The 26,247-nt window shown below is 38.4% G+C and overlaps 1 protein-coding gene across 9 annotated transcripts in view; it reads right to left on the minus strand.

Moving 5' to 3' along the window:
• The window catches only part of NBEA (neurobeachin), a 714,827-nt gene that overhangs the window by 213,853 nt on the left and 474,727 nt on the right, over positions 1-26,247 (minus strand). For all 9 annotated transcript variants that reach the window (XM_075592121.1, XM_075592113.1, XM_075592110.1 and 6 more), the window contains one exon: positions 7,554-7,678. In XM_075592121.1, coding sequence (XP_075448236.1) covers positions 7,554-7,678 — 125 coding nt within the window. The remainder of the gene's footprint in view (positions 1-7,553; positions 7,679-26,247) is intronic.

The raw sequence follows: 26,247 nt of genomic DNA on the forward strand, positions 1-26,247 counted from the left end.
TATATATATATATATATATATATATATATATATATATATATATATGTATATATATATATATATATATATGTATATTATTATATATTATTATAGATGTATATATATATATATATATATATATATATATATATATATATATATATATATATATATATATATATATATATATATATATATATATACAGTCATGTGAAAAAGAAAGTATACCCTCTTTGAATTCCATGGTTTTACATCTCAGGACATAATAACAATCATCTGTTCCTTAGCAGGTCTAAAAATTAGGTAAATACAACCTCAGATGAACAACAACACGACATATTACACTGTGTCATGATTTATTTAACAAAAATAAAGCCAAAATGGAGAAGCTATGTGTGAAAAACTAAGTACACCCTTACTGTTTCCATAGGAATTAAGATGCTAAGTAGCAGACAGGTGCTGCCAATCAAATGCCCTTGATTAATTGATCATCAGCAAGTGAGACCACCTCTATAAAAGCCGAAGTTTTAGCAGTTTGCTAGTCTGGAGCATTCAGGTGTGTGTTAACACAATGCCAAGGAGGAAAGACATCAGCAATGATCATAGAGAAGCAATTGTTGCGGGGGGGGGGGGTTCTGCAACAGAAGGGGGACCTGGCTACATCTATATATATATATACACACACACACACACACACACACACACACACACACACACACACACACACATATACATACATACATTCACACACATATATACAATTTCAGCAGCAAACAATGTGAACAAGATTAAAATCCGTCTTCAGACGGAATTGTAATAAATAAAAATTCAGATGCAGACCCAATTCCAACGGATATAAAACTTGGGGTTCACTTATATAAATGACTAATTAATGCACGAGAAAGGGCTGTACAGTCCTGACTTTAGGGAAATTGAGAGTAGTTTATTGGTTATTAGTTATGGTTGCTGACTTCCTTTATAGGAAATGGCTTTATAAAGTACAGATAAGAGGAGAAATGCAGGCACGCTGTAAATCACCTGATACTTATCAGCAGGTGCTCCATATCAGAAGGGAATCCTTAGGTCCCAGAAAAATCATCAGTGGAGATTAGAAGTGAGACAGGCACATGGACTTGCTGATTAACGAGAATTTATTGTGCCAAAAGAAAGCAACGTTTCGGCTGCATAAAACAGCCCTCACCTTGACCGTTTTATGCAGCAAGAACGTTGGTTTATAAAGTACAGAGCAAGTGCTTCTGACAGAACAGTCTCTAAATTAAATTACATGGCTGTGGAACCACCTGGGATTACAACAGTAAGAAGAGACAAGGTGAAATCAATGTCCTCGACAAATTTCTAGGAACAAACACAGATATAAAAAGACTACAATTATAGTACAGAAAACTGCAGCAATTTCTCAACAAAAATAAAACACCCCCACAGACACTAAAAACGAGACTCTCTGCGAAACCTGCCACAACAAAGCTCAACTCCTCAATACACACAGAACTGTTAAACCTCTGCACACACAAAAGAAAGCAAGGAAGAACTCCATGTGCTATCCAAAGGACTGATATTCTGCCCCGCAAAACCCATGGATAAAATAGAACTTTGCCTTTGCCCTATGGTATTCTTTGTGACGGTGAGGGGGTAACCAGGCCATCAATAAAGGTATTATGCCCGGCTGGTTACCTCTGACCCATATTGGGTGATTTAGAGTGTCATCTCTTGAACCCAGTTGCGATACATGAAATGTATCTGATTTTATTGCAAAAAAGGATTCATGTGTGTTTTACCCCTCCAAGAGTGATAACCAGTGTAGATTCAGAGGCTATGAGTTTCAGGGGTTGGTTGCGGTAAAAGTGTTGTCGGAATGTGTCTAGCTAGAAGGGGTCCAGAGTTGCTGGCCACCCCAAAAATGTATCGGGAATCAGGTCAGATTCCCGTGAACATATAGACACAGCACTCCGGTCAAAATCCTCCCTTGAAAACAGTTACGCGACTCACCGCCAGGTTACCCTGCTTCAGCACAGACCATAAAGGTAAATGGGTGCATAGGGATATGTGTATCACGGGTACAGTCAGGGGTCCCTATGTTATTGGGGGTCCCCCAGTATATGCCCCGATCACCAGAACCAGGTATACAGGTTCTGGGGTGCTTCAAACATCGATAAGGTTGCAAGGCTGATTTCAAGTCTAAGTCCAAATTTCCTTTGTATTTAGAAAGTAACTCTGAAATTGAACCCAACCGTTATTTCGTTCAACTTTTAAAACATTTTCTTATAGAAAGGTCTAGGAGCGCTGAAGACAAGGTACTTAGAAGAAATTGTGAAATATTTGTATTTCAACATTGTGTGTAATGGTAAATGCTTATGCACTGTATATGAGCTGGGGATTTCCAAATCCATGGTTCGGAGAGACCCTGTGGCTACCAAGCCTGGTGCCACCAAGTCTGCTAAGGTCCCGGAGTAAAAAAGACGCAGAGATTGCCATGGTGTGAAAGCCATTTGGGCGGAGGAGTTAGTCTCAAGTACCCTCGTCCTGGCCTGAATGGAAGACAAACGGACTACCATTTGCCCAGCACAGACCTTGAGACGCCTAACTTTATGGGTCGCTTCTGACTAACAAATGGCAGAGGTGTAAAGTTGGCGCATGCCCCTGTCAGATTCCGAATCCATCCTTGCCCGGCTTCAGGAGACTGGCAAGTCTCTGATTGGCTGGTAGAAATACTCCCACGTTCGGATTGGCTGAAGTATTTCATGGATGGGACTGAAATACTATAAGAAACCCAGCAGCCAATCAGGTCAAGAGATTCATCCAAGATTCGAGCGCCAAGACAGCAGCGGCAAATTGAATCCACCAAAAGATGCTCCAAGAGAAATAGCAGCGAGCCGGCTTCAGTAATTTCAGGTCGAAAAATGTTGTGAGAAAAGTCCCGACTTTTGCGCCCAAGTTCTAAGAACTGAAAGTAGCGGTCGCGGCTGGGGATTGAAACATTTTTGAGATCTAGGACGTTTGGGACTTGCTCGCGGTACAGTTATTTGAAAGCTCCAGAGCTTGTACCGCAGTGGTGTGTGGAACTCAATGCTGATTTGGGTTCCAGGACATTTCAGGCTGAGTCCCGGTCAACTATAAACTTTGTTTTATGGACTGTAGAAGCTAGGAAAGTCTTGTTTTTTCACCCAGACCCCCAGTAAGTGTGTCTTGTCTCTTGTATATTGTAATCCACTGTCTGTACATCTGTTTCAACTAAATAAATGACAAATTTGTTTTACCTCCTTCTTTTGCTCAATGTTATGATCCCGGTTATAAAGGTGTAAATACCTGGTCTCCTGTGACATTCTTCCATAACAGAAAGAGCAATCAACCCACCAACATCATAGAACAAGGACATATCACAGCAAAGAACAAATCCAACTGGACAGCTACACCAGGATTTAACCCTAAATTTGACAGGTATATTAAAACGTTTAAACAAAGTAACATCCACTATTTTAGATAAACAGAAGAAATTTTTTTTACAACTTAGCTACCTGGTAAAGCAAAGCCGCACAGTACAGTAACAGATATACTAATTAAACCTGCAGACAAGAGAGGCACTGTAGTTACTGTAGGATGAACACAGCAGACTAGATAAACGAAGCACAGACTACTGTAATTATACACTATGGAATTATGAAGGGTTATCAAAGGCCTGATACCACGGAGCCCACAATCAGGTTGCTTCTAAATACACAAAGAAGGGAACCCAAGGGAAGCACACTTACAGAAAAAATCTCTCTGGGTAGAAAGCACTCCGAAGCCCTTAATAAGAAAAATACAGCCAGCAAGCTACAGGACATGAGTTGGAGCAACAAGATCTACCCACAGAGACCGTTACACAACTAACCAAATCATACTTACACACAACTGCTTTTCATTTGGTGTAGACCTGTACCTACAAAAGATGGGGACTGACATATTAACTAAGATGGTACCCCTATATGCAAGCCTGTTCATGGCAATGGTAGAAGATTATTTCTTGTCCACCTGCAGCACTAAATCTCTGGCTTATTTCCGTTACGTAGTTGATATCCTGATTATTTGATCTGCTAGTGAACAGGGTCTCATCCAATTCAACACGTTTAAGGAATTTCTTCCACCAAACAACATGAAAATGAGCCATTCCCACACGCACAAACAAAGCAGCATTTTCTCTTGCTAATTTTTTTGGTCTGTTTTATTTTTGTTTTTAAAAAATGCAGCAGTTTCGTACGAATCGATCTGTTCTCCTGTGATCGATCAGCGAGGATCCTGCTTCCCAGGCATGCAATATGGCCGCCTATTTCAAAAGAGGAAGTAGTGTGGCTTCCTAAATGGTTTGGTTGCTATAGCGACCAAAATATGTTTAATGCATTAAAAAAAACATTTAAAAAAAGGCATAGTATAAAAGAAAAGGATTAAGAAAATGCAAGAAAGTATTATCTAATACTACACAGCTAACAAACACATAGGATTTTGAATGAAATGCTGCTTTAATTTCCTCGTTACCCCAATCTACATAAATAAGAAAATACAGCCAGTGTTCTACCACAAACCCATGTACCAACCTACAAATCCATGGTATGACGGTTTACACCCAGGCACACAATACACACTATTATTTGTAGCCAAGCCATAAGGTATAACCGCATAGGCCCAGATACTATAGACAGGAAGAAGCAACTTAATATACTCAGGAGGGACTTCGTAAATCAAGTTACAACACAATTACAGAAATCCAATTACACACAGCTTGCATACAAAGAAAAGACCTTCTTGAATAAACACAGAAATAGGAAGAAAAACGTGTAGCGTGAGTGCTCACCTACAATCCCCAACTGGAAGCCCTACACAAAAATATCCAAAGATCTACAACCAACCCTCCATAAAAATGACAGATTGAAATACATCTTTCCTGAACCATCCCTTCTGTCCTACAGACAACCACCAAACTTAAAACAACTTATCGCGAGGCACTCCTGGTCACAGCCCACCACCGATAGTGACATTTCCCTGTGAACACAAAAGATGTGAGACCTGTGCACACATACTAACTAAAGACAGGATACCTATACCACGCACACCTCCTGAATACAAACTTCTTGAATACTTCAACTGTGCCTCATCCTACGTTGTATACTTAACTTGGGGATAGTCAGTGCTGTTTTGAGATTAATTAGGTATATAATAGATCTCCAGTTTTTATTTTCCATTTTCTGGGTGTAATATTTTGGTACACAGGGACATTTTATGCTAAATTTGTAGGATGACATTATTTCAAAGGAGTTGATGATTGTTGCATTTGGAAATGTTTTCTGTTCTGTCTCCTAGTTGCTGTAACCTGGTCACCCACTTATTGTAATTATACATTGACAAACATTAAACATTTTTAAAAAGTGAATCAGTTTTTAAGACATTCCTTAGGCTATCACATTAAGGATCTGCACTACGGCTTAATATTGCAGGAGCATTATGGAGGGTAAGAGGTTCCCATACCCCCGCATTAAGTCAGCCCACACTGCAACAAATGTAAATGACTCTTCCAGTCAGCCTATGATTACTTACAGAATAGTGATTCCAAAAACTTGGCTTCCTTACAACTCCACTATACAACCTGCTAAGAGGGATAATGCTTTAAAATATCTGAAAACGTCATTATATTCTACGCTCTTCCAAGAGCAAAAGGCTGGATAAAAATAGCTTGCAAGGAACATCTAATTTGTGGATAACCTTTAAATATGCTTTTTACATTTAAATTATTTCATTCAAAAGTAAGCATATGGGTACACTGCTTTGTGAAACATGCATTTCCACTGCTTTCTCTAGACAGAGTGCATACCTGATACCATATCAGTATCGATTCATGAATACACCATCAATACTGATTTGGTTTTAGACAAGTTGTTAAGAAAAGTATTTGTGCCTCAAGGTCAGAACTCAGTAAGCAGGCACACATCCACGCTCTGGGAATCCTGTCATCTGCAGTCTTTGGTATACCTTCTTATTTACTGCCAAAGAAATTACTGATTAACATTGTCATCTTTGCTCTGTATTTTTCCTGGGCTGAAGCTTTCTGTGCCTCCCTGAAATGCGCTATTAGACTCGCTTAAGCTGATGCCTTTAATCAGACACAGAGGAGACTGCAGACATCAGTTTCATGCATTAATATTTCAGTGCGGTTCTTCACAAACCAAATCATATTTGACCATCTATTGTAAAAACAAAAATGGCGTTATATTTGTTCACAAATGGCTTTGTTTCAAACTGTAAAATATTTTCCTTTCCACTTTCCAATCTATACATCATATTTGCCATACTGAAATGAAATCATTTTGCTGAAAAACGGAAAAACGTCTGCAGATAAGGACCACTGCCTTGTCTGCTTTTTCCCCCTACCTGCTGTGAAATATTAGACCCCATTTCAACCCTGGCCTGCTTTTCCTCTTTATGTTTACTACACATAAACATTACATATGCGTTCCAACATTGCATTCCCAATTTTATTTGTTTCTCATCATGATTATATACTACATTGTGGAATCATCCATAATGTAATATTTGGAAAAAATATTGACCACTACATTTTATTTATTTTTTGCCGGTAATTAAAATGAACTCAAGGGATTATTTAAAATGTCTTGACAATGAAGAACTGCTTTCTATGACTTTATTTTTATAGCTACATTCTAGACAAAGTTAGTTGGAAATCCGTAGCTAGCATCACAATGAATACCATATATAAGTTATATTCTGATACCTGTCATGTTGCACTAGAAATCGTACAAGATGTTTTATGAAGAAGGAAATATATGATCTTCATATTAACTTGAATACACATTGCCCAGCATATCGACACATTTAAGTTAATGGGGCTTGTTTTGTGTTTAAGGGCAGTTAAGGAAGAAACTTCTTCAAGTACCAGCTGTGAACGTACCATAACCTTGAGGCAATCCAGTTGTCTGACTATTAGCATTCTTACTGTCTCCTCTTTGGTTTTTGCTCATTCATATAACTGTGGCTTGTTCAGAAAAATTTACTTTAAACATGCTAAAAGAATTGTGTTTGAAAAAAGAAATTAATGAGAATTAATCACCAGAAAACAAAAACGATATGCCTCTGGCTCTTTTATTAATCACATTCCAGCACCAGACGCTGAAAGTACATCAAACTGCACCAAATCCTTTTCACATGACAAGCTCATAAATTATTCAACTCATTAGTATCACCAAGAGGAATAGAAATAGCATTAATGTAAAGGACGTATTTAAACAGAGAAGGGTCAACTTAAAGTTTCATATACTTAACTCCATGTGTCCAAACTTCAAAAAGAGGAGAAAGGACAAACATCTGCACATCTGCCTTTTGAAATGCAAAAAAGGAATAAAAATGCTATTTTCGGTGACCAATAGCCCTGCACGCCTCGTGCTTACTTATTTTTAAATAAATCCATGCCGCAGTTGCTGAAAAGGAACACTATAAGAACTTGAGTACACACGCACAGACAGAGAGGAGACACATGATTTAGGGATTACAGATATAGAAGAGAAACTGACCATATTCTATGGCAGATTTCAGCCCGGCATCAGGATGAGTTGATCCAAATGCATTGCGTACAAATCTTCTTCGCCGTCGCAGATCATCTTCCCAATAATCCAACCGCCAGAAGTCATGGAGTTGGCTATAAAATGACAAATCACTGCTGGTTAGTACCTATGGGTTACACGTTACACGTTAGTACGTTGTGATGCCTTGTAACGGACCAACATGACAATGCTTCGTAGATCTTGTTGTACACAAACTTCTTCACATAAAGTAGCACCTATAAAACTCACTGTAACAGGTTAACATGCACATAACACAGGTGATTTCTACAGCTACACCTATAGATTACCTGAGAAGAAAAAAAAACAAGGCAACACATTTATATACTGCCAATTTCCAATTATATGTTCCCCGTATTTAGGTGTTAAACAGCTCAAACCAGCCAGTCTTAAATCACTGGTCATGCCGCTAAATACATTAATCACTGGGAGCCCATTTACTAATGCAGCATCAAATTACAAGTATTAATGGCACAGCTTGCTTTCTTTTACAGTGGCTTTAACAAGGCTTGTAAATCAAAGAGCAAACCTTACTATAAACAGTTTGCCTTTTAATGACTATGGTTCCCTCAGCAGACTGAATTTAAAAGCATAAAATATTACACACTTGAATTTTGTGGAACCGTGATTAAAATAATGTGCTGAAATATTCATTGGAATGATTCCCTGCTGCCTCCAGCAAAATAGGAAAATTGCAATTTTATTCATTATTAAGAACACTGAATTAGAGTTGCAAAAATATTCCAGCATGTGGTAATTGTCGTGGTAAATTATTATTCCAGCATTAACATGGTGCTTGTAGGATTTTATAGCTCCTCGCTCATATAAACCATTCCCATCCACTGCCATTTGCAGGTTAAATAGCTTTTGTTTCCACTTGCAGAACCAATATTAAAGCATTTCCGAACAGCTTGCAAATCATGTTCATGTGCATTAAGAAAAAATAAAAATAAATGTTGACTTTATTTTTCCATGCAGTATCTGAAATCTACAAGATATCGTTTTTATAGGAAATTGCGCAGACTACACCAATGCATTATATAACACATTGAGCTTACGCGTTGGTGAAAACGTTAAACCGAAGATGATTAAGGGAGCCGTTAATCAAGGCGTACAGATGGCCTCACATTATGAAAGCGAATGCTAGATTTGAGATGGAGGAGTATAGAATACGTCCTATTTGTGAGATGTTCATTACTCAGAACAGGTTTGGTGCCGCACGACAAGCAACCACAGATCTTAAGGCAGCAGTCCAGGTTACATTGCTTCCTTTTTCTGTTGTTATAGGATTGATGCAGGGGTCTCCTGAGCTAAACCCCACTCATTTCAGCGAGACCCCCTGATATATATATATATATATATATATATATATATATATATATATATATATATATAGTGTTCGACAAATCTATACATTTGCACGCCCCGGGCGAGTGGATTTAACATCGTGGTGAGCTCCTATTGGCCCAAGCAGCACACATGTGGTACTAGGTGGCGAGTAGATTTTTTTGTTCGGCGAGTAGATTTTTTGGTGATTTGTCGACCACTATATATATATATATATATATATATATATATATATATATATATATATATATATATATATATATATATATATATATATATATATATATATACACACACACTGTATATGAATACATATAAATGAATGAAGAAATTCAACCTGGACTGGTGCTTTACATTTTTCATAATAATTACTACCTATAAAGTGTGACAGTGTATGGAATGGATGCATTCCTAGCATGGAACATTGCAGGTACCATGAATCTGACCAATGTTTTCAATCTAATATTTGATGCCTAAATCCCAGTGAAGTATATTATTTTCCAAACAGCTGGCAAAGGGCTTTGAGATGGCAGTGATAGGTTTAATAGGTTAAACCTTGGTGATTAACACTTCAAACATAACTGACAATATAAAGGTTTTTAAATAATTATTGAAAGTCTGTGAACATTTTTGTTTACAGTTACAATGTGGATTCGCAATCCCTGTAATAAAGTAATCATATACTGTAGGTGGACACCATGTGTTTGATTCAAAGAAATTGTGAATTTATTTCTTGTTTAGGAAAAGCTGTGTCCCCAATACTTTGGAAAGATTTAAACACTATTTGTACTAAGAAAACAGACAGAGATAGAAGCTCCCTAACATAAATCCTTTTTTTTTCCCAGAGGAAAACAATACATTTGTTAATAAAAATTCATGCTACTTTTGGGTTGTAAATGAAAAAAAATAGTGGCACTCGAAAAACCCTAGTACTCAACCTCTCACACACATTTTATTAAAATGTTATTATATAAAATATATTATGCATACGTGGAAAGTGCTAGGGGACAGATAGGAAAAAAATGCTTTACAATTACATTTATATTTATATTGAAGTATGTGTTTTGTTGGTTAAAAAAGGCAGGTTGACCATGACAAACAAGAATCCTCCATATGCAGAACATTGGCCCACAGGTTTACCATCTACTGAAACATAGGACATCATTCTATGGGCTTTTGCATACAATCATTAGCCTATGTGGATGCTCTGCTCCAATGCATCTTCTGTATGTAGAGAGCGGTTTCCAAACAATTTGAAACATTTTGGTTTCTATGTGTCCTGGCCTATCTAGTAACAATCTCGTTCACTTTAAACTACATCACTAACCTAAGTACTGGCACAACATCTTGTATTGTATTAATCCTTCTCATCCTTCAGACTCCGGTTACTTTCAAATAAATGAAAGCCCACTGAAAGGAAATGCTTTACTTCCAGCTGGAAGATAAAAGAGCTATAACAGTACAAGTGCATTAAGAAAATAGATCTAATTGCAAATCTCCGAGCCAAAATGTGTAGTTTAAAACTCGAGACTGTTAAAGACAGCAACTTGTAGCTATCATCACAGGTGTTGATATGACTGGAAGTTTTCCCCTGAAATGGAATATTAAATGTAAATCATTTTTCAGCTTACTTTGTGAAATATAGAAAACGGTCATCAATGACAATGTTCAGTCTTTTAAACATCTATGTAACATTTGAGCAACAGCCATGTACTCCGAATGTATACCAGCTGTGCCACGGATAACAATGTAACAGCATATTCTGGTTTAATGCCACTCTAGCTCTGAACAATTTCCAATTCCCCATGTTCAATTATTCCATCTTTAGTGTAAAGATGCCCGAGATTTATTTCACCTTTTGAACCAGTGTACAAGAACAAGACGGTTTCTTACTGTATGTAAGGTTATGTGCCATGTGTAGCGCCAACACAGTCAACAATTTGATCGTTCGAGTGTCAAATCAAACAGTAAATCAGCTACTGCAACACTCTGTGCATAGATACACTGCCCCTGTGCATGACAAGATAAAGCATTAGCTTGTGACTAACTTACTGCTGTATACATTTATAAGTAAGAGGAATAGCAGGTAACACGTGGTCGCATCATGAGTAGTGACCCCCCCCAAGAATATATATACACTCATAACTTAAAAATAAACATGGCCTAAAAGCTCAAAACGACCTACAGTACCAACACAAAAAGGTGGCAACAAACACAATGACAGTACTGATGTTTTGATCCCCAGACAAGGCTCTCAGGGTTGAGGTAGGCCCTGTCTGTGGGTGAAAATGTGGGTACTGAAACAGTTTAAAGAGGCAATCCAAGCCGCTTAAAAAAATAAATATATTTTTGTTTTAATATATGCAGCCTTTAATTACCTTTATTGAAAACGAATTACCTATGCTGCTGATCGATTCCTTCTCCCATGATCGATCAGCAAAATCCTGTTCCTCAGGGTTCACTAAATTGCTGCCTTTCATTTTCAATCAATCCTTCAGCCAGTGTAACTCAGCAGCTACAATGTATTCTTAAATTACTAAAGTAGCAGTATCTATTGTTACAGTTTACAGCTCAAACTGCTGGGAATATTGGCAACAAACTATCACAAACAGTAAAGTGTTACAAAGATGTTGCACTGCTGGGGGGGTGGCTAAACCTGCTATAGAAATCAAAGGATGCTCAGTATATTAAAACGTATTAAAAATGGCATTAAGAGTTGAATAGAAAATAAAATGTAGTAAGTATTATCTAATACTACAAAACTGATTTATTAAAAAAAAACACACTTGTAGCATATTGCTTGTACTGCTCCTTTAGGCCTCGGCCAGGGTGGCGCTGAGCGGGCGGGCGCGCTCACGCTGGCCGCGATGAAACACATTGCTGCAATGTGTGTGGCCAGCGTGAGCGAGCGCCTGCGCCCTCTCGGCGCTTAGAGCAAGCAAATTTGAATTTGCCGCTCGCAAGCGCGTCACGTGAGCGGTTCGCCCAACGAGGGCGAACCAGCTCCATGACGTCGTGGCCGCGCCCCCCGACGAGCGCGCACCCAGCCGGCCACGAATCGCCCGGCCGAGCAGGGCGCACGAGCACCAGTGCGCCCGTTCCCTGTCTGGCCGCAGCATTAAAGCAATGGGCAAAACTTAAAAAGCTGTTACACACTGTAGTAACGCAGCAATCAATCACACACAGAATTTAGTGCATATGATTTTTATATAGATATATAGAGGGAACACATTTATAGAGGCAAAGATGATCACTTAAATAGATTTACAGTAAATGTATAAACGCTCACAGATCCACTCTCTGTGGCTTAATCAGTTTCAGATTTCCTCTGTAAAGAAAGACATTTTAAGTAATAGAACTATCGGCACAGGAACAGAACAAGACTCAGAGGGTCATGGCTCACAATCCAGTGATCCTAATTCTAGGGTCTTGACCTTAAATAGAGGTTCTTTTCAATCCACGTATAGAACAATTTTGTAATCTAGAACAATCTATGTATACAAACATATACTCATTAACACATCCTGCCTAAAATGAATACTTTACTTCGATATTGCCTGTAAAAGCAAGAAAAGGGTGTTTATACTGTGTAAAAAAACAATGGGGGCAAAAGGGCCAAATAATGGAGAATTAGAAGTGTGGACATCATTTTGATTAATTAAATAAGGTAGTGTATTACAAATATTACTATATTTCCCTAATATTCTATGTATTTCCACTCCAACAAAATGAGTTCACATACACATATATATGTACATTTAAAGAGCAATATGATGCATATCTTCGTTGCAGGGAAATTTGGGACATTGGAAATACTGGACATATCAGGGTTGCACAAACTGGGGGCGCGGCGCTTACAGAGGCCTGCGCTCTTCCCCACAACATTTAAATGAAATGCCGGGGGAGCGTGCATGGCCTTTGTAACGCCCTCTTACCTGCTCTAGGCCGGATCCTGGCGACATGTTGTCGCTGTGTCAAAAAGCAACTTAACATGATGTTGTTCCGTTAAATAACGCCACCAATGCCGGAGAGAATGTAAGAGGGGGGGGGGGAGGGGGGCGCAAAGGAAATCAATTGCCAACCCCTGCATTATATGATCACAGGGAAAAATACATTTCAAACCCCATAAGCAATTTTATCTATGAAAATATAAGTTACATTGTAATACTTTCTAAAGAAATATGCCAGTAAACACAGTAAACCTAGGAATACCTAGGTAGCAATGAATAAATGTGAACATATCATCTGCGGTATAAAGATTATTACTTTTTCCACCCACAAGTTGGTTACCTCAAGTGATATGTAAACTGACATATATATATAATTTTTCAAAATGGTCATTAAATAATTCCTTACAATGCCATATACTGTAAACCAGATGACAAATTGTTAATAATATGTTAAATTCAGAGGTGAAAATATACTTGTTTTAACAAATATCTTTAACATGTTTTCTTATCATGGGGGGAAATTACACAGTGTCAGTGCCCTAAACACATGTTTAACTTAACAAAACCCGTTTTTGGCTCAACAAATCAGCCAGGTAGAAAGTGTTACAATTTCTAAAACACCCTATTGATATCTAGTCAAAATAAGTTGAGTGGTTCCTTCATGTGTAGTATCAATGAGAAGGTGCTCATTGGCAAGACAAACTAATTGCAGTTACTCTGTACGTCGGCATACAGAATGCTGACTCCCGAGTTTGAACCATAAGAAATCTTGGGAAAAGAGGGACTGATGAAGAATTAGGAGGTAGCAGATTTCCTAATGAATGTACCATCTGGAAATCAGAATCAGCGGCTCAAACACAAGCTTTATGGGAGTAACATTTTGCTTACAATTTAGAGGTGCCCCTAGTTTTTTGGGATTCTGAATGGTATTATATTTGGTGGCTCTTCGTATAGCTAACAATACATTGTAAATCATGGCATTTTGAACCCGTATACAGGCATACCCCGGTTTAAGGACACTCACTTTAAGTACACTCGCGAGTAAGGACATATCGCCCAATAGGCAAACGGCAGCTCGCACATGCGGCTGTCGGCACGTCCTGAAGAGCAATACCGGCTCCCTACTTGTACCGAAGCTGTGCGCAAGCGGGGAGACTATAGAGCTTGTTACAAATGCGTTACTTACATCAGTTATGCACGTATATGACGATTGCAGTACAGAACATGCATTGATAAGTGGGAAAAAGGTAGTGCTTCACTTTAAGTACATTTTCGCTTTACATACATGCTCTGGACCCATTGCGTACGTTAATGCGGGGTATGCCTGTACTTAGCTCAGCCTCTGTAAATCCCTCAAATTGGACCCACAAGTCACCAAATGTGGCTTTACGAAAGAAATTAAGGTCCCACACAATTACCTACTATTGAACTGCTTATATCTTACCACCACCTCTTCTGCAGTTATTGAACTGAAATGAAGACATGCACAAACATGGTGCAATTACTCAACATTGGTGATTAGTTACTCCTTATGATTTATCAATTGCAGTGAAATCAAAAGAAAAAAAGGGAGACTTTGTATCACAATTCTCTCTCATAGATCCATTCACCAACATCCAGTTTTTGAAACGATCCATTTTATAATTCCACTCAATTATAGATGGATAAAAAAGAAATTCCTACATGCATTTTACTGTGAAACTTGGAAAAGCACATTCCTTAAATCATTTCAATACAGTAAGGTAAAGGTTATTGTTAAATTCGTTTATCTTAAAGTTAAAGGGGAAAAAATGAAATCCAAAGTAGGACCGAAATGTTGACGTCCTTTAAAGAAATGATTTCCCTTTTTATCACAAAGACCCCTGGAGTGCCATCTTATGTTCTGTTTTAGATTTACATACACATGTATAAACACAGGTTTCCATAACAGGAACACTAAAAGGCCTCTCTCCAACTCTTCCTTTATGTTAAAGAAATAATAAATAATAATAATAAAAATAGCATTTTGGGGCTTTCTGCATGGATATGTTGAGTGGCACCCGCTGACCATTTTAGGATCAAAGAGGAATAATTTGCTCTTTGCAGGTATTTTAATTTTTTGTGTGTGTGACACAGGATACAAGTTGCAGATGTTTTCTATAAAGCCAGAGGCCCTTTGTCTCTGTTCTTTCATAATAGTTCCAAAACCCAAGAGACATGGCCAATGAGACATCGAATGATGTCCAGACTGAATGATGTGGAGTTCTACAATCTAATCACCAATTCAATATGAACTGTTGAACAGGATTAGGAGAGATATGCTAGCACATAACATATGATATCAAGGACATCATAGCACTAACTTGCAGACCTTTCTCCTCTTAGATCTCCATACTACCCACATGCATATGGCACTGCCAATATCAAACACGACTTCTATCATCAAATCTTAATAGGTTGACTGAGGGACTAACGGAAGTCTTGTATGCGCTTTACTTACTCACATCCAGCATTTGGCATTGGGCATTGGGCGTTCCTATCTGATAAGTTAAATATTTGTCTAGAGTTTACATAAACTGTGCCCACTGGCTTGGTAATAAAATCTGCCTTCAAGTAGGATTTGGAGAGTGCCCTTTTGTTCTTCATGCTTTCTAGCTTTGAATGCCCCACTTTGGTGTTATTTATAGACTTGTATGTGTGTCAGGATCCATTCATTGTGGATTTAGCCAAGAATGTCATAGAAAGATGTCCAAAATGTCTAGATATTTTTACACTAATACACAATAGAATGTTTTACATAAAGCTAAAGTTTTGCTGTACAAGGTCAGAAAAATGTAAGCAGAATTCCAACAGATTTCTTCTGTACACTTAACTGACCTTTGTACAAAATGATACATACAGTACCATTTGTGAGTTACAATACTATTGGAATATATACATGTCTACTGTACTTGCGCATTATATATGCAGATAAATTCGTAGGCGGCGCCCATGCTTAGGCCGCGCTTATAGTGCGCGCGAAGGAGACGCGACGGATGACGTCACCCGTCGCCGCTAGCAAAAGTTGTAATTCGCATTCCGGTGACGTCACGGGTGGCCAGGTCTTTGATTGGTTCAGAGGCTGTCACATGTGGTAACAGCCTCTGAAAAATCAAATTTGACCGGCTTCAGAAATTCGCGTCGCTCCGCGCTTACTATAAGCGGACGCGATGGCGGCAATACATTTGTTTTGCCGTGACATTGCGTCACCAGTACTATAAGCGCAGCCTTAGTGCTACGGCACGAGCTGCGCGAACAAAAGGCCGTACTTCTATGATGCAGGCCACAGAGCGCGCGACAAAGCACGACTGGGCGCACGATTGCCGAGCAGACAAAAGCATTTGATTTTGTTGCACGACGGCCAGGTCACGTGTGCGGTTCAGCCAATGAGGGCGAACCACTCCCGTGACATCACGGGCATGCCTCTGCCAAGCCTCCCCCTAGGCCACAAATCGTCTCTGCGGCAGGCGCGCGTGATGTCACGCGCCAAGCATGGCCTCGGCCTTAGTCCAACTAGGTTAACTGTGGATAAATAAATCCAGAACAACTTTACACCAATTAAAAATATATTGTACATGGTTCAGTGTTCATAGTTAGAATGGATAATGCTAATATGTAGACACAAACAGTCAATACAAATATTTTAAGCGAGCATTCACAAGCTTGTTTGACCTATTTTGTTATAGGGAAAATAATAGGAATACAATGTGCTTTGAACCACAATTATGCATTACTGCTTTTGCACGAGTCAGTAGAATGCAACAATGTATGTTTCTGTACAAAATCCAATAAACCTCTATTGTAATTCTTTTAAAAGTTCCATTATAAGTATTCTACGGACTAATCTCTTGATAATTATAATAAATGCCTATAATCAAAGCAGTAACCATTTAAAACAGGGGGAGACTGTTTTCAATCAAGCTGGTTGTAGTTTGATAACCTTTTGAGCATCTAGCTATAATTACACACTAAATCAAATTACTTTAATGCCGTCAAAAAGTAACATGGCAGTCAATACAGTAAATGCATATGGGGGAAAAAAATTGCAGGATGCCCCCTTAAATGTAGAATAATTTTGATTTCATTCTTGCAGTCAATTATATTAGATTAACAATGCTAGAAGGCAGTAAAGCTTACACCCAAACAACCAAAAATGTGTGACGTTCCTAAAAAGTACTACTGTAGAACAGAAAACCTAGCATTGTTTTAACATGAGCAGACAATGGTTTCCATAGATCATTTACATTTCTGAAGGCTGATACAATTACAGGAAATGGCAATGACAGGAAATGACTATATATGATCAGAATGGCTTTAATCTAGTTTTTGTTAGACCAAGCATTGATTTCTCTTTCTCAGCTGTGAACAGCAAAGTGGCAGCTGTGGCCTTGGAGAGTACACTTTTTACACAGGTCACAATGGGAGGCGGACTTGCCAGGAAGGTGTAGCACTAATAATGATTAAACTAGAGGGAGAGAGAGGGAAAAAAACCTCCCAAAACATTCAAGTTTCAGCTGTAGGGAGAAAACAAAACGAAAAACATTATTCAATAATGCCTGGAACTGTCAGAGAACAGTGGGTTTTAGATGACGAAATGAAAGCCCTGTAACCTACAAACACTGAATTATTAGGGGAAAACAGACACGTCAGATATCAAATATAGTGCCCTGCAGTCAGAATAACACAGCATTTTACTAGGAATTCCCTGATGTGCGGACAGGATATGTATGACAGCACACTGAAAAGTAAGGTCCCAATTGTAACAACTTGCACATTTATTTGGCTAAGCATAATCTTTGAAACTGACCTTTCCCCAAACCTTTTCTCAGCTGTGTTAAAATGATGTAAAACTATTGCCAGACTTTCTTTAAATAACACTGAATACCCAAAAGTCAAGACCCAAAGGACATATCGCACTACTTGCGAGTAAACACGGATCTGTTTTCAGCGACATGCCACAAAGTCTTCATGAAGAATTACTGACAACCAATACCCAGTGTTAAGAAAACAAAAGGAAAACAAACGTTAATTTCGTCTATGGAGCGTTAAAAAAACAAAAAACAAAAAACACAGTCTGATAAACCTACAGTTCAATAAAATATTGCTTTTTGAGTTACTTAAAGCAACAGTGCTTCTTACACGGTCTCTTCCTAATTATTCATTATAGCATTAGGGGATGGACCACAAACTTGTAGGTTGCCCTGTCATCTAACAGAGCTTGCTGTTCCACAAGTTGGCTGCTTATCTATAGATGGAGCCAGTAGAAATAAACTTGAGTTGGCAGTACTCGGGTTTCTACCATTTTGCCGGCTTTTAGTACGAGTGTGAATGAGTATTTCCTGATGGTAGCCATTGCAATGCAAGTCTTGCAGTAACTATTACTGAGGATAATACCCTAATACCTAGAGAATGCAGAGAATCTATAGCAGGTAGCAAATAATATAAATAATTTTACACGCACAGACCATCAGTACTCACTGTCCCACTTATCTAAATGCTACATGTGCCCTTTATATATAGGTTGAATAGCTTTAGTTTTATTCTTTTGACATGTAAATCTGAGAAAATTCACAAATAAAAATAAAAATTAAATGTTTTAGTTATCAAATAAAAATATCACGAGTCAGACAGGTCTGCAACCCAGCTTTTCACCATTATCTTAAAGCATATAAAGCTTCCAGTGCAGCGAGGGATTATGGGAAATGACATGCCAACCTTTTGCTTCAAATCCATTTTGGATAATATCATAATCACCTTTTGCTTCAAATCCATTTTAACATAGACTCATAAGCATATGCCTGCTACATTACACAGTTAACCCACTCATAGATTGTCACTTTTTTTTTTACTCACCATAATTTACAGATGGCGCATGATTTATCACCACCTTGCCCTGCAGTTGGACCAGGTGAACCGCAGCCCAAATGTGGCCTGATCACTGCCAAGTGAAGCACAGATGGGAATTTTCCATCAGAATTAACACAGCGGGGATCCCCGCTTGTGGATGGCACTCTTGCTGTGTTAATTCTACTGGGCCGCACCAGTCTCGGAGAGCTGTGCAGTGAGAGCAGAAGGAAGCTGTCCCTCTATCTGCACATCTCTAACAGGTGATCATGCCACCTTTATTTTAATTATATTGTATTGACGCAGGGGGTTTCCGGAGCTAAATCACATTAATTTCAGCTCTGGGGACCCACTGCTTCCCGAGTTACAGGCCTCAGTATCGGTGCCGGTATCTCCTGCATGTTTAAATGTCCTTGTCACGGCCCACGTGAGACCCCATGCTTCAAAAGAGGGGACCGCTTCTGCCAGCTCTCACTGCGCAGCTCTTTCAGACTGGTGCATCCCAGTAGGATTAACACAGTGGGAGTCCCATTCATAAGCAGGGACCCCCACTGTGTTAATCCTAAAATGGTATAGAAAAAGTAGGGGAGCGCTATTCACACAAAATAAGAACAGAATTAAAGTGCTAGTGCAGTATTAGATTCAAGTGCAATAAACAAATGCAATATGTATCCACAATGTGACAGAATCAGTGCAATTAATGAACAATGTGCAAATTCTTGCAATCTTGTATTGTAATGCAACAGATGAATCAAACTGCTCTCCTATAGTGATATGTCCTACAATGTAGCAGGTGCATAGAGGTAACCGATATGTAGCGCACAGAATAGACCCCCAAGAAGGGTCAAAAGAACCCCATTGAAATGCACTCTTTGCTGATGTATACACATTTTTGGCAATAATAGCCCTTACATGGATATCCCAGAATATTGGACCATGTAACCAAAAAGAAATAGTTAAAAGTCGAAAAATAATTCAATGTTATTACATCATAGTACAGTATATGACACTAAACAGGTAAAATCCATAAAAGATCCCCATAACGAAGTAGTAAGGACTCTTCAGAATCCAGGATTCTGGATAAATGATTCTCTATTTACGAAGTCGTTGGTCCTTAACTTAATTTATCCAGAATCAAGTTGAGTCCTACTCCGTTGAGTTACTACTCCGTTATGGGGATCTTTTATGGATTTTAACTGTTTAATGTCATATACTATGATGTAATAACATTTTATTATTTTTCAACTTTTAACTATTTCTTTTTGGTTACATGGTCCAATATTCTGGGATATCCATTTAAAGACTATTATTGCCAAAAAATTGTATACATCAGCAAAGAGTGCATTTCAAAGTGGTTCTTTTGACCCTTCTTGGCAATCTTGTATTGTAGCAAGAGATGTTGTAAACATAAGTTGCTAGTGCAAATAAATACAGTGTGTAGTGACAAATTCAAGGTATATAGGTATAATATTAAACCATTGATAGCAATATTAGATTAAAGTGCAGTAAACATATGCAGTATGTACCCACATGGTGACAAAACCAGTGCAATTTAGAAATAATGTGCAAATTCTTGTAAAAAGGTGTAGTAGCAAATGATGTTAAACATAAGTTGCTAGTGCAAATAGATAAAGTGTGTGGTGCAAAGTAAAAAAATATGAAAAAACGCCGTAAGCTGCTTGACCACATTCTTCTTTTCAAGTAAACTCTTTTCTTCTTCCAGAGATCATAGAAGAGAGAAGAAAAAAAACGGATCCAAGTGTAGATTTAAAAATGTACATTAGTGCAAATGTTACACTCACATTTAAGGCTTAGAAAACAGACGTATAAAGGTATCTTTGAGTGGTTGTGTCGCCACGGCCCCTCTGTGTATTCAGCAAACGTCTTTTCCCTGCTCAGTCTGATGGGAGGGCACCGGGGAGTATCGGCTACCTCACCAGTTGTACACTTCCTGCTTCGTGATGTCACCACGGCTCCGCACCAGCATTTACTATAAAACCAGCCTAACTCTTCAACTCAACGTGTTTCGCCACTAGGGATTCATCAGGAGTCTGTAGTGTATTGACTGTGCTGGTATTTTATATCTCTTGCTAGCCAATGGCATATAATACCTTCATTGCATACTAATACTTACTAAACATATTTATAACACAAAAACATTAAAATAACAGTTGATATGTGCATATAAGTGTTGAATAAGATGCAAACTCTGCCTTACTATATATGTAACTTGTTGTATTTAGCTGTTACATAATACATTATATACACCAAGTTAAAATTTGCTACTACAGTACACCTATTTGCATGAATTTGCACATTGCTTCTAAATTGCACTGCTTTTGTCACCATGTGGGTACATATTGCATATGTTTACTGCACTTTAATCTAATATTGCCATCAATGGTTTCATATTATACCTATATACCTTGAATTTGTCACTACACACTGTACTGTATTTATTTGCAATAGCAACTAATGTTTACAACATCTCTTGCTACAATACAAGATTGCAAGAATTTGCACATTGTTCATTAATTGCACTGATTCTGTCACATTGTGGATACATATTGCATTTGTTTATTGCACTTTATTCTAATACTGTACTGAACTGGCACTTTAATTCTGTTATTATTGAGTGTGAATAGCGCGACCCTACTTTTTCTATATCATTCACTATAACCGAGATGTTGTTCGCTTTTATTGGGTAAGAGCTGCACATTTTTTCATTTTAGTTAAAAGCGCCGGGTTATATTTCTTTTATTAATCCTGATGGGCAATTAATGTACAAAGCTTTTGGGCGTGGGCAAACTGCGGCCGGTCCTCCGTCAGCCTCCATCAGGCTGCAGTTTCTTTGCGGCTAAAGTGTTAATGAATCATGCTCCATCTGTATTTAATAGTTATTACCACAATTTCAAGGATTATAGATATATTCTTTAAAAAAAAAAGTATTGGGAAGTTATGGAGTACGGCGTCATTGTAACTTAATTAAACAAGAGCGTTAATTATGATTGTCATTGCAGTGCTGTGCTTGTTCAGCCTTGCAAAACAGTCTCTAATAAGCAACTCTTCTATTTCACCCTCCATTGAAGTGACACAGACACCCGCATCACATAAGCATCACTACTGCTGTGAAATAAAGTGTGCCGAGCAAAGACAAAAGGGGCTGGACACGTTCTCCATTCCGCCCTTCCAGCAGCACTACGATTACAATTATGTTTCCGTTTGAAGATGGAGATACTTATATTGTATGTAGGGCTACAATACGTGTTTGTGGCAGGGTTTACATTCTGTTATCTGCCATGTACTGCAGCATTAACAGAAGAGACAATCCGACTTGCCTCTATCAAGGGACTGATTAGGCCTGTAAATCATGGCTTTCAGATACAGATGATTATGGTATCCTCCTGACAGTAAAGGCAAAAGAGAAAAGGTGCAGGAAGATTATTTCACCAGAAAGTAATTATGCCGAGCCCGAGTGTTACCATTTATCATGGCTGAAAGATGACACTCACTGCTAGCCAAGGGAAACTGCTCTTCACATGCTGCCATACAGATCAATACACAGCACATTTCCTCAAGGAAAAAGTAATTATACAACAGAAAACTTCACAATCAATACCCAGTCAAACCAACTCTGGTTCTCGGTGCAGGCATGAAGGTACGGCGCTTTGTCAGCTGTCATTGAGAGATACAGGACTAGACTTAAATAAACACTAACAAAGCTGGAGAGTCAAGCAACAACATACTCACAAACCTGTGAAGGGGTTAAGCTGGTTTTATTTCACCATGATTTTCTCTTAGAAATCTATGGTCCGGATCTAACTACATTACTGACAAATTTGAATGAATATGTGAAAGGTTGGAAAACACACACAGCTGTATTAACGGGTGAATGCTTTTTATAAGACATACAGTATGTTGCCACTGAAAATCAACCAAAAAGTAAAAATAAGATGAAAAATCTCAATGCTTTAAATCAATTGTTAATAAAAATTAAATGTCTTCACAAAAATCTGTTGTCTGTGTGTGTGTGTATATATGTATGTGTGTATATATCTAATATATGTATATGTGTATTGTATGTGTGTATAATAAATATATATACATATATATATATACACATATATACACATATATATATATACAGTATATACACATATATACACACATATATATATATATATATACATATATACACACATATATATATATATATATATATATATATATATATATATACATACATACATATATATATATATATATACATATATACACTGAGTTAAGTTATGATGAGTAAAAAAAAGTGGCAAAAACCCTCCACAGCAACGCAAATATGCAAATACAACTGTATGCTAAGACATGCAGATGAGCATACAGTTGTATTTTCATATATATATATATATATCTATATATCTATATATATATAGATATATAGATATATATATATATATATAAAGAGAGAGAGAAAGAGAGAGACAGCACACGTGGAGGAAGTTGAAAAAAAAAGGTGTATTTAGTGAAAGTGGTCCATCATACACCAACGTTTCGGTCCTCGTGGAGGGACCTTCCTTTATCTATGGGAGTGCCATATATTTATGTCCCCCTGGGGACCGAAGCATCGGGCCTGTGTCTGTTTTTTGGACCTAATAAATTACCCTTATTTGCTATTCTTGTGCTGGTACTATAGATCAGGGGGGCGCAAACTTTTTTCCCTGCGCCCCCCTGCCGGCTGTCCCCTCACTCCCGCGCCCCCCCCAACCCCAACTTACCCTCGCACCGGCGTAATGACGTCACGTTGCCATAGCAACGTGACGTCACATGACCTCGCAGCGTCATTTTGACGCCGCGTTGCCATGGCGACGCCGGGAGGAAGCCGCCGGAGCCACGGGTAAGTATGGTTTACAGAGGCCATGCAGCTCCCCCGGCACTTAATTTAAGTGCCTTCGGGAAACGCGCGGGGCCTCTGTAAACCCCGCGCCCCCCGTCGGCAGTCTCGCGCCCCCCCTGGGGGTCGCGACCCACAGATTGCGCACCGCTGCTATAGATCACTTGTGATCTAAATTGATTATTTCGGATGTTCTCTACCGTGCACCAGGACTGCCTTCTTATGCGGCACCTGACCCAGCGTGTGCGGCCATCTAAGTCATACATCGCATACTGCACAGGGGGAGGGATAGGCTTCAGTCACAGATACATTCCAAGATGCACTGCTTTTAAGTTAAACCTTGCTTGCTTTATCCATTGTAACACCGCCAGAAGAAGAGACCCGTGCATCTCAAAAGCTCGCACAAATAAAAGCAATTTGTTAGCCACAGAACGGTATTGTCTATTCGTTTTTGATATATCTCACATTTGTATATACATATTTATAAACACACATATTGGCTATTTTGGTGGGGGAACTCAGAGTAACTGGTTTCTGGCAACTTGTTTTGAGTTAAATAGCGATTATGACATTATTAGGAATGGAAAGTTATAATACGAACCATTTCATTTCTCTTTTTAAAGGTGAATTATTTATTGTACATGACATATAAACTCATATGTCTTTGCTTGGTTTCCACACCTCTTCCCGACAAAAACAGCCCAATCTGAGCGGTTCTATATGTTTGTGGGAAAAAAATATGAAAAAAACACAAGCCAACAAATGTGAATTTGATACCTACATTCAGCAGTGTAAAGCTCAGCTTTACAAACCGATCCAGTAGGTCAGTAAAGGTTAAAGGGCAAAGAAAAATCACTAGATTAGTGGGGAAGAAAATGTGACATTCAATTTTCAAGCTGATTTATCAGTGGAAAGCTAAAATTGATAGTTCGGCAGCATGCAGCAATGAGAAAGCCGTTAGAAAGCCCTTCGTTTTGATTTAGCCACAAGATCAATACAAACCTATACTGTTTCAATTTTGCAAATATTGATTTTCTGATATAACTTCAGTGCAGGGGCATTCATCATCAACTATATAAAGAACCTAGCATATTTCATAAGCTCACCTATTTGTTATTTACAATGCTACCGGCATCAAGCACTATGTGCATTAACTTTTTTCTGGATGCATGGTTTAAAGTTGTAATTCAGAATTGTACACATATGTTGAGTATGTGACACAGGGGCTTCATTCAGTTTCTGTGGTAAGGTTTTTACCTGGTGTAGGAACCCTTACATGCTAGGGTGAGCGCCTCAAATACATTAAAAGGAAAAGGCACTGCAAGTCTCAATAATATTAAGGGCACCAATGAGCTGTTAATGTGCTAATCCGCTGTGAGAACCGATATAGGGGTTATACATTAAAGTAATGATAGTGTCAATTGACACTATTAAAGTCAATGGGAGTTTCCGTTCAATACTCCTCAGATTGGCACTATGGCTGTTTATTGAATAACCCCCATATAGGAGCTGTACTCTTAGATTCATGATCTATTGATATTTTGTAGCAAGGGATACTGTTATTTAACGAATATGATGCTTCTTCACTGACATTTTTTAACGTGAGCTTTTAGGGCTTCACAGGCCAGTGTCTCAGATATAGAAGAGATACAACAAAATAGATCGGTTTTATTCAAAAAATGAAAGCAGTATTAGTGGGGTTTTGATATCTAGAGTCATGATAAAAAAGCATAGAAAGACGAATATATCCTGATTGCCATAATACAAAGTGTATGATTCTTTTTTTAATCTAAATGTTTTCTCTCAATCTTATATAACTGCTATCTGCCCATTTATTGATGGGACTTGATGTCAACACAAGAAGCAACCATTATTTTATTTCTGTTTATTGCACATATATTTTGTGTTTGAGGCCATAACTTTACATTTTCCATCTTAACAAAAACAAAGAGAGGGAATATAGGTGCAGGATTGGTTGATTATAGTATACAGCATAAAGTGCCTCAAGCAGACTCTTAAATTAAGACAATGAGGTACAAAAGGTATCTCCTGTTTGAAGACCTGGTAGGAAGCAACTGCTTCTGACTGGCAGACTTGTGGTGGGGAACACATTGGGGCCTATGCAGAGAGCAGCGAATTTTAAAATTGGCGAATTTATTAAAAAGTAGCTTTTTTGGAGAGTTTTAATCTCCATATGCAGAAAAGTGCGAATTCTGCTATGTTTAACATGGATGCGTGTGGCGAGTTTAAATTGGCGAGATGCGCGCTTCAGAAATGTGTTAAAACAAATTCGCGCCTTTTTTTTCCCCTTTGCAATGGCCGCGAGCGGCAGTTTTTTTTGGCGAGGCAAAACGGAGACAATCGCGCCATTTTATTGGCGCGAACAGCCGCTAGATGCCGTTCGCGCCTCTCTGCATACGGATATTTTTAAAACTGGCGAGATTGAGGTTCTCGCCAGCCGCGAGGCGAGTTTTACAAATAGAAAAGAAAAATTGGCGCGTTTTTCGGAACTCGCCATTTTCTGCTGCTTTCTGCGCGATTTTCTCCAAAAAATGGCGAATTTCGAAAATTCGCTGCTCTCTGCATAGGCCCCATTGTT

Source organism: Ascaphus truei, chromosome 3 (genome assembly GCF_040206685.1).
Source record: "Ascaphus truei isolate aAscTru1 chromosome 3, aAscTru1.hap1, whole genome shotgun sequence".
Lineage (NCBI taxonomy): Eukaryota > Metazoa > Chordata > Amphibia > Anura > Ascaphidae > Ascaphus > Ascaphus truei.